The sequence below is a fragment of the Trichosurus vulpecula genome, chromosome 7, assembly GCF_011100635.1.
Source record: "Trichosurus vulpecula isolate mTriVul1 chromosome 7, mTriVul1.pri, whole genome shotgun sequence".
Classification (NCBI taxonomy): domain Eukaryota; kingdom Metazoa; phylum Chordata; class Mammalia; order Diprotodontia; family Phalangeridae; genus Trichosurus; species Trichosurus vulpecula.
This window is the reverse complement of record NC_050579.1, coordinates 252,385,817-252,406,212: the sequence shown is the minus strand read 5'-3', so window position 1 is coordinate 252,406,212 and position 20,396 is coordinate 252,385,817. Positions and strand designations below refer to the sequence as shown.

The 20,396-nt window shown below is 40.6% G+C and overlaps 1 protein-coding gene across 1 annotated transcript in view; it reads left to right on the top strand.

Moving 5' to 3' along the window:
- The window catches only part of TBC1D22B (TBC1 domain family member 22B), a 117,433-nt gene that overhangs the window by 81,298 nt on the left and 15,739 nt on the right, over window positions 1–20,396 (top strand). The window contains exons 9-10 of the mRNA XM_036769093.1: window positions 16,249–16,355; window positions 19,253–19,328. Of these exons, the coding sequence (XP_036624988.1) occupies window positions 16,249–16,355; window positions 19,253–19,328 (183 nt within the window). The remainder of the gene's footprint in view (window positions 1–16,248; window positions 16,356–19,252; window positions 19,329–20,396) is intronic.

Here is a 20,396-nt window from a genome sequence, read left to right as displayed (position 1 = left end):
GTTTGGTAAGATGGCAATCATTAGAACAGCCAGTCTTGTAGCAGTCTTCTGTATAGTGGGGGGAATACCACTATGTACTTGTTTTTTAAAACTTCTATTAAAAAAAAAAAAAGATTCAGAAAGGAAAAGGAGCAAGGCCTCTTCAAGAACATAATAAATCACACTTCCTCTAGTGAGCCTTCCGCATTCATGAATATGCTTCTATGTTACATACTGCTAATATGAATTAGCCAAATGTATATGTTTATCTCCCCAGTTAAACTGGAAACTCCTCGAGGACCGAAGCTTTGTATCTTTGCCCTGCAGTTTCTCTATAAATGTTTATTGATGATGGGGGAAAAAACATGCAGCTGTTTCAGAGGGAAGTTAATAAGATTATATGCAAAATACTTTGACAAGAATAGATGATCCTGGGATGCCATATTTTTAAGGGGGCACTGGCTTAATTGACTCTGTAGCATTTTGTCCTGTGAACAGGCTGTTTCATAAGATTAAGGCATACTTGGTCTGCCTTGTAGGGTAGTACCTGCTGTCGTTTGGATCAATGTTCTAATGTCAGATTTATCTAATTGTTTCATGTTACTGTCCAGTTTGACATCAGTCTTACATCACCTCGTAGATGTTAGAATTAGAACCTCCTCATTTTATAGATGAGGAACCTAAAGCCTGTAGTGGGAAAGTGACTTGCCAAGAGTTATCCGATTAACTAATGGCAGGACCAGAATCAGAATCTAGACCTCCTAGCCTAGAGCATTCCCAGAGCATTGCCCACTTAAATGCTCACATACTGGCTCCCTCAAATGCTCATTAATGGAACTTAATATGAGATAGCAGATCATTGTGTACAGCTGCGAAACCAAAGACAGACCAGCCTGGCCTGCAGCAATCAGAGCCTATGAGCAAAGGCTTCAAGCTCAGGGTGAGTCTGAAGTGGGCTGTCCACACTTAGCAACTGCAAATTAAAAAGAGTCTATATGCAAAAAAAGAATGCCAGTCACCTATCCTGTGTTTAGCCCCACAGTCATACATGGGTAAATTTCTCCATCAGTAGTGTCTGACAACTCAGTGGATGTTGAATAAATATGTCCTTCATGTTGTAACCAGGGGTCAACATTTACTTAATAAAGGTAGGCACCAAATCTGTCTCTGTTCTCTATACTGACTTCTTCATCCAGGCTGCAAATGGTTCAGGTATTCATGTAAGGCTTCTTCAGGGTTCTGAGAGTCTGAGTGTGCACACCAACCGAACAAACCAACCCATAACGCAGGCTGCTCATGGTGACAGATCATTTTGTGTTTGTCAGTAGTTAACAAAATTATAAACCACAGTTTGCAAGGATAACATAAAATCATAGAGCTGGAAAGAACTTGAGGTCATGTAGTTAAATCCCTCATTTATAAAGTAAAGGCATCTAGGCCCAGAGTAAAGACATGACTTCCTAGTATAAAGCTCCTCCTCAATATGAACTGGATTTGTCACCCTTGTGACACCAGATGACACTTTATACAAGTGTATGTGTGGAAAATTATGTGTTATTCACTTAGAGCCTTTTTCCTTTGTGTGGTTAATACAATGACAGCTATTAAACATCCTCCTCCCAATTCTGTCTCCCCCTGCACTGTTGGTTGCAGTCTTTTTTCTTTTGAAGAATGGCAGCAATGTATCTTTTACACCTTAGGAAAAGCATTTTTCTTGAAGGACCCAGCAGATTGACTTCTCTTTGTCTTATACTGTTATTTATGTTGGGGATCAGGGCTGTCCAAAGTGTGGCCCACAGTGCGATTTATGCGGCCCACCTACAAGCATAGAAATTTGCATAAATGCTTTAATAAACAAAGCCGAGCTACCTCAGAGCTCTCACTAAAATGGCAAATCAAAATTTAGTGTCTATTGTTTCAATAAAAACCTAAGGTTGGACAGCCCTGTTGTAGATTATAGTTCAGAGAAACTGCTTGTCCTTACCAGGACTGGCCACTAGAGGGCTCCAAAACACAATGTCGTACTGCACTGCAGTCAGCCAAACCTTTAAATTCTCCAAGACTGAAATAGAAGCAATTCTGCCCACCTGTGGTCATTGATTTTTTCCTTTATACTCCTTTTTAGAGTGACCTATCCATTTCTGGTTGGTCTGTAATGACCTTTCCCCTCAAGACTAATGTTTCATACCTCTCTAATGCACATATTTACTATTTGCTATTATAAGTCACATAGTGTTTCAAGGTTATTAAGTGCTTTCCTCACCATGACACTTAGTATAAGTTTTTTTGTCGTCATTTTACAGATGAGAAAACAGCCTGAGCCAGGGGAGATGATTTGCCCAGGGTTGTATAACTAGAATCAGAGGCCAAATTTGAGCCTTAGTTTCCTGTCTTCCAAGTCAATTTCCCCTCCTCAATTACAAGGTTTTTAAGGGCAAAGAGTATCTTATCCAAACTTTGTATCTCCCCAAGCACCCAGTGCTATGCTCTGCTCAGGATCAGCTTATATAAGTTATTATCAGACTTACTGTAAGAACAAAAAAATAGTTGGTGTTCAAACTTTTTGATTTTGACTTCTACTATGAGATGTTTTGCTAGAAAGACTAGCATGGCTTCTGAGTCATTATTGGTCTATATTATATGACCAAATGAATGTTAAGACTGGTACTACCTTAGTTTTGTTGCATTTGTTGAAGTGAATTAAAATTTTCTCACTGATTTTTTTATTCTTTTTTTCAGTTCAATAGCTCACATTTACGTAGGTAGCGTTTTACATTTACAAAATACTTTACACATTATTTCATTTGAATGTTCAGTACAGGTTGTTAAAGAGGTAATGAAAGTATTATTATTTACATTTTACAGAGGAGGAAATTGAAGCTGAAAGATTAAATGATTTTCCTGTGATTATATTATTAGTAAAGTGTCAGTGCTGAGACTGGCACCTTGGTCTGCTTACTCCCAGTCCAAGGTTTTTTCTCCTGTATCAGGCTGCCTTTAAATCCCTCAAAAACCTTGCTGTGAGTGGGATACCCTAGGTCTCTTGACATTACATGGGTCCTAAAGCAGCACAAAAGCACAATTTGTCTCCCTCTCCTTAGGTGATTAGGTCACCTCCTTTCTAGTCAAAGTTCTTTGATTCTACCCATCCCACCCTGGCAGTCTGCTTAGTTCTGCCTGTTGCTGCATCCTCCTGAAAGAAACTCTAGGGAAAATTCCCCAGTAGATGGTGAGGACCCCCTCTGAAGGATTTATAGGAGGATGTATATTAGAGTTGACGAGGATGGATTGTGATTTGTATCATGGTGTGAGTATCCACATGAATAAGGCAATAGGTCCATACATAGGACATAAATAAGAGGTATTATGATAGTTCTCATTCTTTTTGAGAAGGAACTTCTCCTTGGCTTTGTAAATAGTTTGTAATAACCAGTTTGTTTTTAGACATGGATTATATTTGTTGAAAATAAAAGGAAGCCCTAGTGTTATTCGTGACTTTTCAGCTGCTCTTAAGAAGTCTTATATGTTCCAAATTGGCAGTCAAACCCAGAGCAAATCATTCTCCCCTAACCAACTCACTTACAAGTAGAGATCTGTGATAATGCGTCATCTAGCTGAGAAAACATTGACCTGAGGGAAAAGAACTGCACTCTAGCAACAGCTTTATCATGCATTAGTTGTGTAACTTTAGGCAAATCACTTAATTCCTTTGAGCTGTTTACTGTCTATAAAATGAGAATAATAACTGTTTCGCCTTCCTGAGTACATTTGGCAGTTGTGAGGATTAATTGGAAGAATGTAAAAACCCTTGGTTAATGATAAATAGAGGAATAAACTATAGTATCCTCATTAAGTTACATCCTTAATGACAAGTAATTTTGGAAAGAAGCACCAAGCTTGTTTTATTCCTTCAAACAACTATATGTTAACATATTACACTGATAATTAGTATACTATGTAGATAGAACACCAAATGAGCACATGTGAATGACGGTGTTTATGTCACTGGCATGTATCAAGAGAATGAACGGACCCTCTGCATGTTATTGGTTTATTGCTGCTCTCGTTCTTCGTCGAGAGAGGAGTGGTACCATTCACTCAGTGATGATCGCTCTCCCTCCTGGCCATGCCCTTCACACCCCTGTATGTCATCAGCTCCCCCCTACTCAATTCCTCATTCCCCTACCCCTCAGCCCTTCAACCCCAGGGTTTCATTCTAACAACACGTAATCCCTCCACTGTGCCCTCCGCAGGCAACAAGCTTCCCTTTATCTGAAGCCTTTTCCTTTCTCACTCCTTCCATCTGCTAGCTCTTCCTGAAACCTGGCTTTCCCTGATAACTCCGCCTCCCTGGCCATACTTTCCAGTATTGGCTCACTGGTTGAAGTAAGGGAGGTGGAATACTCTTGGCTCCCCATTGCCACTTCCAGGTTCTCCTCCTTCCTCCATCACTCAATAATTCTTCTTTGACATTCATGCTATTCATATCTACTACCCTATCAAAATCCTGGTAGCTGTTGTCTACAAACCCCCAGGTCATTTTCTATCCAATAAGTTTGCTACCTGGCTTATTATTTTTCTCTCCTTGCCAGTTCCTGCACTTAGGAACTTCAACATACATATTGACTTTCCTTCCAATATGCTAACCATTCAGCTTCTCAACCCACTCATTCCCATGTCCCTCCACTCCACTTCAGCCATACACAAAAATGACCATGCCTTCAATCTTGACATTGGCCACAAATGTACTACCTCTGTGTTTAAGAATTCTGAAATCCCCTCATCCAACCGTAATGCATTGACTTTTCACCTCTCCCTGCCTTTACATAACCCTGTTCTTCATCTACACCGTGACCTGCAGTCCCCTGACCCCTCATTTCTCTTGCCAGGCCATCTCTCCTGCACTGGCCACACTTTACTATTTTCCCCATCTTGACCCCTTGGTGAACCAGTTCAACTCTACAGGATTCTGCCCTGGGCTCTCTTCTCTTCTCCCTCTTTACTATTTCACTTGGTAATCTCAACAACTCCCATGGATTTAATTATCATCTTTATGCCAGTGATCCTCAAATCAATCTATCCTGCCCCATCTCTGCTGACCTCCAATCTCACTTCTCTAACTGCCTTTCAGAAATCTCAAACTGGATGTTGAGTAGACAGCTTAAATGCAGTATGTCCAAAACAGAACTCATCTTCTTTTTCCCTAAACTCTCCCTCTTCTACCTTCCCTGTTGCTGTAGAGGGCAATGCTTTCCTCCCAGACCCTTAGGCTCACAACCTAGGAGTCATCCTTGGCTTCTCACTATCTCTCACCCCTCGCCTACCCCCAGCTCATATCCAAGCTGTTGCTAAGGCCTGTAGATTTCACCTTTGCAACCTCTCTCACGTACCCCCTTCTCTCCTCTGAGTCTGCCGCTGCTCTGGTGCAGGCCCTCATCACCTCACACCTGGACTAGTGCAGTAGCCTGCCCGTGGGTCTACTGCCTCAAGTCTGTCCCCACTCCATCCCATCCTCTATTGAGCCACTAAAGTGATTTTCCTAAAGCATGGGGCCAATTCTGTCACCCCCTACTCAGTAAACTCCATTGGCTCCTTACTGCCTCTAGAAGCAAATCCAAAATGCTCTCTTGGGCATTCAAAGCCCTCAATAACCTAGCCCCTTCCTACCTTTCCACTCTTCTTACACCTTGCTCTTGGACATGTATTCTTTGATCCAGTGACATTGGCCTTCTTGGCATTCTCTCTGGATACCCCCCATGCCTGAAATGCTCTCCCTCCTCTGCTCTGCCCTCTCTGGCTTCAAGTCACAAGCCTTCCCCAACTCCTCTTCATTTCAGTGCCTTCCCTCTCTTAATTATTTCCTATTTATCTTGTATATAGTTTGCTTTGTATATATTTGTTTGCATGTTGTCTCCTCCATTACTTCTTAAGGGCAGAAACTGTCTTTTGCCCCTTTTTGTATCTCTAGCGCTTAGCACAGTGCATGGCACATAGTAAGCACTTAATAAGTGTTTATTGATTTATTGATGGGTTTAGAGAGATTGAGCAAATGGATTGATACTGAATTCTTTACCTCCCAGCCTAGCATTTTAGACTTCAACCCTTTCTCCAAGCTGTCACCTGTGTGCATCTGCACAGTCAAAATATAGGCTGGGAGACATATTTGGGTCTCTGCCAGAAAATACTACTGCTATTTCAGCTGATCAATGAACTCAGCTGGGGTGCTGAGCTCAGCTACTTAAAACTGACACCTTGTTGGTAGTAGAGCCTGGGGAAAGCTTGGGGGGCATAGCACCTACTGTTTAGCATCCCACCATCATAGAAGGTAGATAGCAAGGAAATAGAGTCAGCCTACTTTTTGTCTCAGTCAGGTAGTATACAGAGTTCCTTTATATAACCAAGGAAGAATTTATAATTTGGAGAACTGCAGAAACTGACATCTCGTACATTTCAAGCCTAGGATATGTGTATGTATATGAACACCTGCTTATACATATATATCGTGTGGGTGAGATACAAAGTTTAAATAAATTACAGTCCCTGCCCTCACGGAAATTAGTCTAGGAGAGGGATATGATGTGTACAAATAATTATAACAATAATATGCAAATGTGTAAGAGAGTTAAAAATAAATTGGCCAATAATCATTCTATTTGCCAGACACTGTGCTAATAGGCACTGGGGGATATAAAGAAGGGCAAAGGCAGTTCCTCATGGAGTGCACAATCTAAGGGAAGGGATGCCATACAAATAACTATATATATCCAAGATAAATCCAGTATAAATAGGGAGTGATTTCCAAGAGATGGAGGTAGGGTGGGGACCTGGACAGACCTCTTGAAGAAAGTGGTATTTGAGTCTTGAAGGAAGCCGGAGAAGCCAAGAGTCAGTGGTGAGGAGAACAAACCTTTCAGGCAGATGGGATACGGCCAGTGCCCATGCATCAATTTGGGAATTGGAGTACCATGTGTGAACAGCAGCAGACAGGCTAGTGTAACTGGATTGTAGGGTACCTAGAGGGAAGTAAAGTATAAAGACTGGAAAGGTAAGAGGTAAAGCTTGTAGAGGACTTTAAAACACAGAGGATTTTATATTTGATCCTGGAAGGAACAAGGATCTACTAGCATTTATTGAGTAGAGGTTATATTGTAGTCTGACTTACATCTAGAGGAACCTGTTGGGAACTGTATAGATTTTAGGTCTAAAATTCATTTTCCTGAGTAAAGTTGATTAGCTAGAAATGGCACACCCACATCAACCCAAGGGTGGGTCAAGCTGCTATAATTTCCTTGTTTGAGGAAAACTTTGACTTCATAAAGCAGGCATGAAAGGCCTCCCTGGCCGTGGGTTTCTGCCAATTTGCTCATGACTCCATCCTGGCCGCCCTGGGCTGTACCAGCAGCCAGATAGCATCAGCCTTCATTTGAGGGGTTGGTTGTTGGCACACTTTCTTCCCCTTTTGGCTTCAGGCATGTATAAAATAACCTGACTCTTCTTGTGGGACTTCTCATGATCCTTCTGAACAGATTGTTTTTGCTGAATGAACCACTTCAGAGAGCTTTTGGTCTTTTTTTTCCCTGTTGTCATTTGCCAGAGCCCTCAGCTTCACAGAATCTCCAGTTTTCCTGATGCTCTTCTGAGTTGAATGTGTGAATTCTGAGTCTCCCTGCCTGCCTGTAGGCAGAAGAATGGAACGATGCTCTCCCTTCTTGCAGTATGGCATGCTGGCAAGTCAGCATTTGCTTGTGAGAGCAAGGGCCTGAGTTCTAGACTGAGCAGCATGAGTACAGCACAACCATAGAACAGGTGTGCAAAAAAAAACAGGGATACCATGAACCAGATTTAGGGACCTTGATTGGTCCTGGGGATTAGAGCTTCTGCCCACCAAGTGTGGTTTCTCACTGACACTTTTCTGTTAGTCAGATGACTTGGGCTCTGAGAAAACATCAGAACTTGACAAACACAGATTTTTATACATGTCATGTTCTTCCTGTTCTTCACACTTAAGGCCAGGGAGCTGAAAGGCATAACTTTGGCATATGATTCCTGGGAGATCATGTTGCCATTGAATGTATATTTGGGTATCGGAGTCAGTTCAACAAACGTTTGTTGAGCTCTTTCTTGTATATGCAAGGCTCTGTTCTCAGGAGCAGGGTCTACTTCCCAGCTTCCATTTTACTGTGGAGGTGCGAGCAGTCAGCAAACCTTCATTAAGTGCTTGCTTTGTGCCAGGCACAGTGCTAAATTCTAGGGATACGAAGACAAAATGGTAACAGTTCCGGCCCTCAAAGAAGCTTACATGCTGGTGAGGGAGACACGACGTAAATATATGGGTGAGACAGATCAAATACAAGATAACCTTGGAGGAGGGGAAGGCACTAGATGGTAGTGGGGCCAGGAAAGATCTCATGCAGAAGCTGAATCTTAAGGGAAGCCAGGGATAAATAACAGCAGCTGGCTTATAGGGTGTAGAGGAGAAGAACATGTGAGTAGACTGGAAACAGAGATAAGATCAAGGTTGTTGAGAGTTTTTTAGGGGACAGAGCCAAGATGGTGAAAACAGGGCTTGAGCTCTCCCCCAAATCCCTCCAAACACCTGCAAAAATGACTCTAAACAAATTCTAGAGCTACAGAAGCCATGAAATGACAGAGTGAAGCAAGTCTCCAGCCCAAGACAGCCTGAATGGTCACTAGGAAGGGTCTGTATTGCACCATGTTGGAAGTGGAGCACAGCCCACCTGGGGCCACGCTAGGACAGACCAGGCCAGAGCAGACTTGGCGTAGCAGGCCTCAGGGCCCTGAATCACTGAGCTGTGGCGGTTTCCAGACTTCTCAACCCACAAACGCCAAAGACAACTTACGAGGTAGGGAAACTGTTGGACCTGTGTGAGAGAAGGGCGCAGTCTGGCCTTAGCCCTGGGGTGGCAGAGGTGACTGAGCTCCAGGCCCATAGACAGTGAGTGGGGGGAATCAAATGGCTAATCAGAGCAGGAGTGCAGGAATCTCTTTGCTGGCGCTGAGGCAGAATTCTCTTGCTTTGCCCTGCTTGGATCTGGGTCTCAGCCTTGGTTGGTGATCCTGGGGTGAGGAGGAGAGCTTGTGGTGGCTGTGGAGAGGTAGTCCCCCTGGTAGTTACACAGCAGAAGAGAGTGCTTGAGATCGCTCGCAGACCAGAGCACAGGCCAGGAGAGGAGTAAACACTTCTCATTGGCTCATATCACCTCAGAAGAACTGAAAATTTACAGGTGCCTAGAAGTAGCTCTGAAAACAGCAGCACCAAACTCCTGAAGCTTGGGACAGAGCACTCTCCACTATGAAAGCAGTCATACCCTGACAAAGAACTCAAAAGTCAAGTAATTGACAGGGGAAATGAGCAGACAGCTTAAAAAAACTCAGACTATAGAATCTTACTTTGGTGACAGAGAAGATCAAAATATACAGCCAGAAGAAGTCAACAAAGTCAAAGATCCTATATCAAAAACCTCCTAGAAAAATGTGAATTGGTGTCAGGCCATGGAAGAGCTCAAAAAGGATTTGGAAAAGCAAGTAAGAGGAGTAGAGGAAAAATTGGGAGGAGAAATGAAAGTGATGCAAGAAAATCATGAAAAATGAGTCAACAGCTTACTAAAGGAGACCCAAAAAAATACTGAAGAAAATAACACCTTAAAAAATAGACTAACCCAAATGGCAAAAGAGCTCCAAAAAGCCAATGAGGAGAAGAATGCCTCTTGGGGTGGGGTGGGGAGGATAGAGATGGGGAGAAAATTTGTAACTCAAAATCTTGTGGAAATGAATGTTGAAAACTAAAAATAAATATATTTTTTAAAAAGTTGTTTTTTTAAAATGCTACATGGAAGATTTTACATTTAACTCTAGGGTTTATCAAATAGGAGGGAAGGGTGACAAGGTCTGATTTATCCTTTAGGGAAATCACTTTGGCAACTGGGTATGGAAGATGGATTGGAATGTGGAGAGGCCTGAGGCAGAGAAACCAATTCTATTATTGCAGTGGTCTAGGTTTAACTAGGGTGGTGACTATGTGAGTAGAGATGGGGACAGAGGTAATAGAGGTGGGTGAGTGAGACTGAGGATAATGCCAAGATTGACAACTTGGTTTCCTGAAAAGATGGTCATGCTGTCAACAGAAAAAGAAAAATTTGCAGGTGGAGAAGAGAATGAGTTCTGTTTTGACTACATTGAGTTGGAGGTGCTTATAGTACACCAAATTAGAAATACCTAAGAGCCGGTTCATGATACTATTCTGGAGCATAGGTGAGAAACTAGGGTTGGATAGATAGATTTGGGAGTCATTTCCATAGAGGTGATAATTGAATCCGTGGGAGTTGATGAGGTAAACAAGTGAAAGTATAGAGTGCAAGGAGAAGAATACCCGGGGACCAGATCCTTGACAGCTCTAGTCAGGTGATATGACATGGATGGTGAACCAGCAAAGGAACCTGAGAAGAAATAGACTGGTAGGAAAAGAACCAAGAAAGCAGCATCACAATGACCCCGAGAACAATGAAGACTGATGTTTCAACAATCCAGCTAGCAGCTTCTGTGGGGGTGTAAGATCCACCAACAACCAGCGTCCAGAATTTTACTCTTATAGATTCAGTGATACTCTCTTGCACTCATATACCATTCCCTAACCATGGAGCACACAATTTGTTTCTATTTTTTATGAGTAAAAAACGATTTATTTACAAGTAGTGCTATTACTTAATTTACCAAACATTAAACACTTTAGTATGCACAAAGTACGGTGCCTTGGTGGTACTAACACAAAAGTGAAATGGTCTCTGCCCTTCAGGAACCTCATTTGCGAGAAGGGACCCAACACAGACACAGATAAGTTAGAACAAGGTACTTTGAGGAGAGAGAGAGCTGTAACTATTGGAGGGATCGGAAGAAACTTTGCATACGTGATAGCCTCTGAGCCGAGAAAAAGCCAAGTATGTTAGCAGGTGGAGTAAGGGAAGAGAAGAAGCATTTATGCTGTGCCTACTGTGTGCCAGGCCCCATACTAAGCACTTTGTGATTATTATCTCACTTTATCCTCACAACAGCTTTATGAAGTAGAGGCTGTCATTATCCCCATTTTACAGGGGAGGAAACTGGAGCAAACAGAGGTTAAGTGACTTGCCTAGGGTCACACAACTAGTAGGTATCTGAGGCCAGATTTGAACCTAGATCTCCCTAGGCCCAGCAACTCTGTCCATTGTTTCATCTGACTGTATCAACAGCATTTTTTGGCAGACTATAAATTCGTTGTGAAACAGCAATGTAATATGGAAGCCAAGAAAGCTGATGCAACCTCTATGTTAGTGTGTTTGACTCTAGGCACCACATTTTAGGAAGGATGTTGATAAACTGAGGTGTCTAGAAGAAGGGAACTGGAATGGCAAGACCTCTTGAGCTCATGCCCTGTGAGAATTGTTTGGAGAAACTTGGGCATGTAGCAGAGAGATTGGACTTGTTTTGCTTGACCCTGGATGAAAGTTTTAGAGGCAACTTTGGGCTAGATGGAAGGAAAAACTTCCAGACAAGTAGAGCTATCTGAGAGTAGAGTGGGCTGTTTCTAGGAGTTCCCCTTAACTGGAGCAAAATAGGAATAATAACAGTAGCTAATAAATTTGCATAGCTCTTACAGGTTTACTGTGTGAGTCGGGGTGGGGGGGGCAGGGTGGTGGTATATTTGCTTCTCTCTCAGCTAAAATCTCACCTGCAAAAGGCCTTTCCTGTCCCTCTTAATTCCAGAGAAGAGAGAATGCATTCCAGGCCTGGGGAACAGCCTTTACAAAAGGACAGAGATAGAGACCAAAGACGAATTTTGGAGTTTGGGGAATAATCACTAAGGCAGTTTGACTACAGATTAGAGCATGTAGAGAGGAGCCATCTGAAATAAATTAGAAGAGTTGGTGGGAGGGTTATAGTAGAACCCTTCTCTCCCATGTGGATGCTAAAACAGATCGAAAAACAATGATCATGAAAGATCATGATCACAAGGAGAAATAACTCTAAACTCCTCCATCCACCCCAGGCCTGCAAAAACAGAAAATGAGATGCCTTTGGGCACCAGGAAAGGAGTCCCAGCATAATCTCCGGTAAACTGATTGAACCCTGCAACACTTAGATTGGGCATGGTTTGGGGACCTAAACTCCACAGTGTTTTATGTACAGATGCATCAAGAAAGGTGGAAACCAGTAGCAGGAATCCCAGAATTTGGCCACAAGACTTGACCACCCCATCCAGGAGTGTTGGAAGGGGCAGAGTCTGGTCTTAGCTCAGATATCTAAAACAAAAAATGAGGCTAGAAATACGAATAAACAGAATAAAACACCATACAAAATAGAAAAAACATATTACAGGTTAAGAGATGCCAAAAAGGTAAATCCAGAACAAAAGACTAACCTCACAACAACTACCATCCATTCTTCAGAGGAAGAAAATGGTTGGGCCACAGGAACTATAAAGGTATCTGGAAGAGAGGAAGCAAAAGGTTAAAAGAAAATGAAATAAGAGATAAGAGGAAAAAATTGAAAGGATAATAAATAGCTTAGGAATGAAAATAGAAAACTTTACCCAAATAGTGGACTCCCTGAAAAATAGAATGGAGCAAATAGAATTCAGTGACTTTACAAATATGCATGGACAAGTCTTAAGTATTTTCTGTAGCAACTAGTCACAAGTGGTCCCCAGCGTTTAATAGAATTCGATTGTAAATTCATCTGTACCTAAAGGCGTTTTTGTGGGAATGATGTCTTCCTCAGTTTCTCTTTTTAATGTAACTAGGTTCTTTTTAAAAAACTTCTAGTATTTTACATTATTATAGATATTCATCCATTTCCTTTAGATTTTCAGGGGTTTTTTGTTTTTGCCATAAGTGGCATTGTATTTTATTGTGTTTAATGTTGTAGTTTCTAATATAATAATTTCTTAATTTCTTCTGTTGTGAATCTTCCCTTTTCGTTTTTTTATTGGGTTTAGTGTTCTCATGGACAAAATTAACCAAAGTTGTGTTGATATTCCCCCAGACCCACTTTTTGTTTAATTTTAAAATGTTCGGTTCTATTTATCTTACTTTTATTTTTTGTAATGTAATCTTTTGTTTTTGTTTTAGGATCGTTGGGGAATTATGATACGGTATACCGAGTGCTAGACTTGTAGCTTAGAAGACCTTAATTGAAATACTGACTCCAAACTTTGAATCTCTGCTTTAGATGTGTTTCTTATAAGCTGCAAATGATAAGGTTTTGTTTTCTAATCCATTCTGCAGTTTGCTTCCTTTTTATTAGTGAATTCAACCCATTGACATTTCTAGGGCGTAGTTGTTGATTTGATTTTCCTGTGAAACTAAGGCATCATAACTTCCTATTTTAACTGTTCAGTATGAGCCGTGGTACATTCATCCATCTATCACTCCTTTCCTCATCAAACACAGTTGAAGCTTATCTTACTTTACAATATTCTAATCTTAAACAGCTCTCTTCTTCTTTCCCCCTGTTCATACTCAGGACTATGCTTTTATTGACAGAATCTTCTTTTTAAAAACCACCCTTCCCTGGCCGTATCCCAGATAAGAGTTGGGTTTAGAAATCATCCTACTCTTCTCCCACCCCACTCCATCTCTTTGTTTGATTAACCTTCATTTAGGGTGTTTAATTTAAAGAAATATTATTTTACATCTTCCCCTACTCATTCCCATCAAATCTCTAGATGATCTAGTATTTTGTGTTCTCTTTTCAAGTGATCTGGCCTTTAAAATTCTAGCCATTTTTTTAATGATTTTACACATAGTAAAAATTTAATTGATTGTCTTGATTGATATTAGTTATGACTTAAAAGCTACAATTTCCTTATAACATGTAAATCATCCTTTACTTCTTATTGCATTCAGTTATAGATTATCTAGTTTATATTTCATTTGTTTGGTCCATGTATATGTCAGAGGCCCTGCCCAGTTCTAGAAAGAATTAAAGTCTCTGACCTCATGAAGATCCATCTTTTCCTATGATAGAGTATGCTCAGTTTTGCAGGATAATTAATCTTGGAGTGCAGGCTGTTTTCTTTTACAGTACATCTCTTTTCAGCCTCTTTGATTTCTTGTCCTCATTCCATAGATTTTTGTTATTTGAATGGTGCTTGTTGATATATATATACTGCTTAAAAGACTTACATGACTGTGAAGCACTGGAAATTGTCAACCGCATTTCTCAAAGAGTCAGATTTTATGTTCCTCTGTCAGCAACCTATGGATTCTATCGATTTTTGCCCTTTGTTCTCTGTTTTTAATACTTCTAGGAAGTTTTCTTGTATAATTTCTTATATATGATATCTAGTGCTATTGTTTCTTCTTCCATCCCTGTATTTTTTTGTTTTTGAACCACTTTTATATTTTCACTGTCTTTTGTCAATTCTCTTGTTCATCTTGCTAAATTCTTCCTTCAGTTATCTTATTTCTTATGTTATGCATACCTCTTCTTCCTTTTCATCTCTCAGTTGTGATTCTAAATTACTTTAGAGGTTCTTGCAATAAGTTCATTCTCTCTTCTAGAGGCCAATGTTATTGTAATTTTATTTATTCTTGATGCAGACTTGTCCTTGCTTTCTCATACCACATAACATTTATTCGTTGTTTTGGCAGCTATTTTTTGCTTATTCATTTCTTCCTTTCTTTCTGTTAGTTTTCTTGTAAGCATTTCTTTCCTCTTCCTTTTTTTTTCCATCTTACTTTATTTGTTATATTTGTTATCGTTCGGAGGTAGTTTAGGGGAGCTGGGATTAGGCGTGACCACTTATTCCACTGCCTTTTTGGAAAGACGTTTAAATGCCTGAATTTAAATACAATTTAAATACAACAGACATGGGCAGGTAGGTGGTATAGTAGATAGAGCGCTGGGCCTAGAATCAGGAAGATTCATCTTCACAAGTTCAAATCTGGCCTCAGACACTTACCTGTGTGACCCTGGACAAGTTACTTAACCTCGTTTGCCTCACTTACCTCATCTGTAAAATAAACTGGAGAAGGAACTGGCAAACCACTCCAGCATCTCTGCCAAGAAAACCCCAAATGGGGTCACAAAGAGTCCAACAAGACTAAAAAATGACTGAACAACAGACAGTTAAATGTCTGTTTATATTGTCTAAGGAATGAGTCCTGCCTAGGGAATAGAACTTGAAAATTTTGAAAAACTTTTCTATATTATCTGTAATAAGCTTTTCATAGTCTACGCCAAAGGGTGTCAGTCTGGGTAAGGAAGAAGAAGGCTTTGTCACTTTCTCTGCTTCTTCCTGACAGACAAGGAGAGATAATGCCTTAAGATTATGGAGAGAAATAACTGCACAATCATTAACTTTGCTTTAATGCTACAGGTTTATCACAGGTAATTTGTTTGGCCTAATATGAGGCAGTATATTATAGTGAGTTGAGTGCTAAGCTTGGAGAGGGGAAGACAAGGTTCAGACCCTGCTTCTGTTACTTACTGAGTGTCAATCAACAAGCATGGTTTAAGTGCCTACTATATGTGTGACGCTGGGGAGATCACTTAACCTTTGTGTGCCTCAAACAGCTCCATAAGATTTTTCTACTAAGTTAGAGGGAGGGAGATAGATGGAGATAAAATAACAAACACTTTGCCTGTTTGTAGTATGGTCCATTTACGTCTGGTAGACTTTAGATCTAAAAATATTTAGGTTAGTGACACCCGGTGCCACACTGCTATCATCTACTCTAACGAAGTTACCATCTATAGATTAGGAAACAGTAATGATAGTCTTGTAACTATTTGGTCATTCCTTCAAAATACCCTGAGAAGAATGATTTTGGCTTCATAGCTACTGCCACCATGTGATAGTTCTGTGCCACTCTTCAAACCTTTGAAATAAATGAATTTTCATTTCTCCAGAATGTGTTCGGGACACTACAGTGTAATGTGCTCAACATTAAATTTGTAGTATCTTCTTTTTAAAATTTCAAAACTTAAACTCTTTAAATAAGCAAGAGCAAAAATTGAATGTACTGCCTCTCTTAGAGAAAGGGAGAGATGTGCTGGGCTAGAGAGGGTCAACATGAGAATGGGCTTGTAGTGGCATATTATTCATATGTGTCCTTGGGAGGAAAGGTGTGAGCCATCTTATTTTAACTAGTGGGTTAGTGTGGTTCTCCCCTATGCTTGAGGACCCCAATGAAGACACTAGATTCTATCTCTCTCTCTCTCCATTTTTTAGATAAGTCCTCTGGACTCTCTTCACCTTTTGTTTTACAGAAGAGGATGTGGAGAACTTTGATGTGACAAACTTGTCTCAAGATATTCTACGAAGCATCGAAGCAGACAGTTTTTGGTGCATGAGTAAGCTGCTGGATGGGATACAGGTGAGCTTTCCCTGGGTCCAAGTCAGGGTGACACATCTCTGCTACTTATTATCTGGTCCTTCATGGATGTTCTTCTTTTTCATTCGGGGTCACCACTTCAGCAAAGCTCTTATTACTCTCTTCCTCTTTTCATCAAAATAAAACAACTTCAGAGAGAAAGTTTACTTGATGTGTGGAAATCTCCACGTGCTTTTTTCCTATCATGATGCCCTCTGACATTAGGCAGTCCTGTCTCACTAAGGCCATCAGATTCACTTTTAGGCCCAATCCACTTCCTTTTCTCTTTTATAGGTTGGTTGTTTCACATTAGGTACCAGCCTTTTGCACATAACCCAGACTCAGACCTGCCTTTGTCCCTTCCCCATTCCAACATCTAGATCAGCCTTCTTGTTGAGCATTGCTGACCCAGTAGTGAATTGACCTCTGCCATCAAGCTGTAAGGAAGAAGAGAGATTGAGGAGGAAGGGGGGAAATGAAAGAGGAAGTAAGACCTGCTGAGGTCAGTGCTAGAGACTCAGCTTCAGAATATCTGGCTCATTAGCACCCTTTCATGTAAATGTGGCTGTCCCTAACAAAGTAGGTGACTTGCACCGCCCTACTGAGTCAAAAATGAGATTGAGAGTGATAAAAATCTGCTCTTTGCCTTGCTGTTGCTGCTGCTGATCCACGCTCTAAATTGGACCACTATGAAACATGCCCAAGATGAGCTAAACCAGCCAGTTCCACTGGTGGGCTGGGAACCGCTTGTCCTCATCTTTACTTTAGCCATCTTCCTCCCTGCCACCACCGGTGTTTTCCCTCCTTCCTTCCCTCCTGCTTTCTGAAATCAAGTCAAGATTATCAAGGCGTGTCATTGGATTGTCCTTTCAATCCACTTACTGTCTCCAATGTCCCAAACCAGAGTACTCTTTCCTGGCTACCACTCCCCTATCTGTGCTGTCTCCTTAAAGATGGAGTCAGTCTTTCTTTTGTGTCTGTATCTCTAATGCTTAGCACATAGTAAGCACTTAATATATACTTTTTTTCCATTCATTCATTCATTTGTTCATTCCTTCTAGTCCTGGCTTCAGTATTGAATTTCTTTGTAACCATATTCACATTACTCGTAGGTACTAATTTTTTTAGTTACAAAATAGTATCATAACTCCTGCTCCCATTATGAGTATAGATGAGCGATAGTTGTTTAAAAGAAAAAGATTTAGAAATGAGACTTAAATAAAGAGAAGCAGCCAGGAAGACCTGGGTTCAAGTCTCACTTCTAACACTTATTGACTGTATGACCTTGTGCAAGTCACTTAACCCCTCAGTATTCTAAGGCTGAGTTGCAAAGAAGGTGCATTGCAAGAAGGAGTAGAACTCACCCTAGAGGTCACTGTACCAATGAAATGCCAGGTATAGTCCCTGTCTCCTATTTAGATAAGAAGCAATATAATGGGTAACAGCCAGCCTTTGGGTTAGGATAACCTGAGTTCATCTGTCAGTATTCTGGGCAGCTCTTGAAGTCTATAGGTTTCAGGGTTCATTTGTATTGGTGGAGGAAGCTTTAGCAGCCAGAGCTGAATATAGCAATGAAATCATAGGACCACACTCACTCATCCTCCCTCTCTTCCTGTCCTGATATGTGTGTATGTATATTAAGTTGTGTCTCATAGACTTGTAAGTGCTTTAACAGTTCCAGAGGAGAGGGAGATTAATGAGGGCTAGAGCAACACAGTAAGGCTTCAGGTAGAAAGTAGGACTTAATTCTGAGCCAGCATTCAACAGGTAATGAAGGCTGGAATAAAAACAGTTTATGAAAATTATTACTAAAATCTCCTATGAGTAAGCAAGCTAATTGTTGGCAAAGAGTTAATAATCCATGATGACAAGCTGGCACTATGCTTCTTAGTATGCCTAGATCAGAATAATGCTTTTTATTGTATTTTTTTGGAGGGGGAAAGGCAGGGCAATTGGGATTAAGTGACTTGCCCAAAGTCACACAGCTAGTAAGTGTGTCAAATGTCTAAGGCCGGATTTGAACACAGGTCCTCCTGACTCCAGGGCCGGTGCTTTACTCATTGTGCCACCTAGCTGCCCCTCAGAATAATGCTTTTATTAGTGCTCAATAGGATTGTCTTTTTGAGAGTCTTGATACACATAGGAGTACAGCAAGGGTATTAAATGTTTGATACCATACCAAAATGATGCTTGAGCCTAGAATTTTATCTGCCACAGAAATTCAGTGTAATATACCTGTCCTTTACAATCAAATGATATCATGATTCTTGCTGAAATCCTATTGATTTAGCTGTGACAGTGATAGAATGTCGGCAGTGATGTGAGCCAAGTCTGGAATTTCTTTCACTGTAAAATTAAGGAATTGGACTAGATGGTCTATCATTCTATAAGATACTTTTCAGCTCTGACTTTCTGAGTTCCTATGGTTCTGTGAAGAATGAAGCAGGATTTGAATAGATGGAAAGACAGGTGAGGGGAATTAGTATCAGAAAAAAAGTACAGAAAGGAGAATGAGCATGGTGTGTACATATTAAAATAGATTATCTTTTTAGTCCTCCAGATCATTACAGTGAACCCAAACCTTCTCTTCCTCCATCTTTTTTTTCCCTTTCCTAAGCTGTGTTGCTACATATTTCCATGTGGATGTGTCCTTTCCTTTCCTTTATTTGCCCTAAGCTGTGTTAGTGAATAATGCTCCAGATTACATTGTTCCCAAGAAGGCTCCCATTGATCATTAGTATTATGGTTTGGGGTGATGAAAATCTGGACTTGTATTTTATTTAAATGGCCACTTTTAGAGTGGGAATGCAATATATATTGTGATCTCCATGGTTATTTTTGAGTGGTGCTGTGCCCAGCAGTACCCAGACCTCCTTTAATCTCGAATTGTGTCATTGCAGGATAACTACACCTTTGCCCAGCCAGGGATCCAGAAGAAAGTCCAAGCACTGGAAGAGCTGGTCAGCCGGATTGATGGTAGGTCCAAAGAACACTGGACTTCCGTCCAAACTAATCATCGTTAACACCACACCACCCTATAGCTGTCACCCTTTCCCAATCTATCCATTATCATCAGTGATACCATTATCCTGTTGTTGTCCCTTTGAGCCTACAGGGTCAGTGACTGGACAGGCTCTTTTCATTGTTTTCTGTTACACACTCCTAAAAGTTCTTTTTTTTTAATCTATCTGATGATTTAGTGATACCTTTTTGTCATTACATCAGTCATTTATTGGACCTGAATTCTCTCAGATTGCACCCTTCATTGCAATGGTGGAATAGTAGGCAAGAAATGGAAGCAAGCAAAAAAAAAAAAACCCAGTGTTTGTTAAACCCAAGAACATATATCATCAAGGGAAGGACTGCCTTTGTGACCAAAAAAAGAAAAGAAAAGAAAGAGCCATTTTGTGAATTACCCAAAATTCTTAATCTTCAGCATTTCTTAGTCATATTTCTTCCTATCCACTTCCATAGCCATAACTCTGGTCTACATCATATCAATTATGTATCTAGATGGCTGTAACTTTGTCCTAGCAGAGCTCCCTACTTCATACCTATCTCGCTCTAAGCCAGTTAATGCATAACAGATGGCGTACTCTTTTTTATTGGTGCTTTTTTCGTTATTTCATCACCTGGACTTTCTACTGGCTCCCTTCTCCCCTTCCCACAGTAGAACACTGCCATGTAACAGATAAGTGAAATGAAGCAAAACAAATCAATATATTGGCCACATCTGAAAAATATATACATTTGTAGTCTGCCACCTCTCTCTTGAGAAGTGAGAAGCATATTTTACCCATCAGTCCTCTTGAAGTCACCATTGGTCATAACATTGAGCAGAGTAGAATTATAATGTCTAAAGCATAGTTTATCATATCACTCTGATACTTAGAAATCTTCCTTAGTTTCATTAAGTCTCTTTTAGTTTTTGAGTCAAGTGATAACCTAATTCATGGCTTTTGTGTAATTCAAAGTGGTAGGAAGTGGCCACTCAGATGCTACTGCTCTCTGCAACCCCAGTTACACACTGAAGAAGAAAGCTGT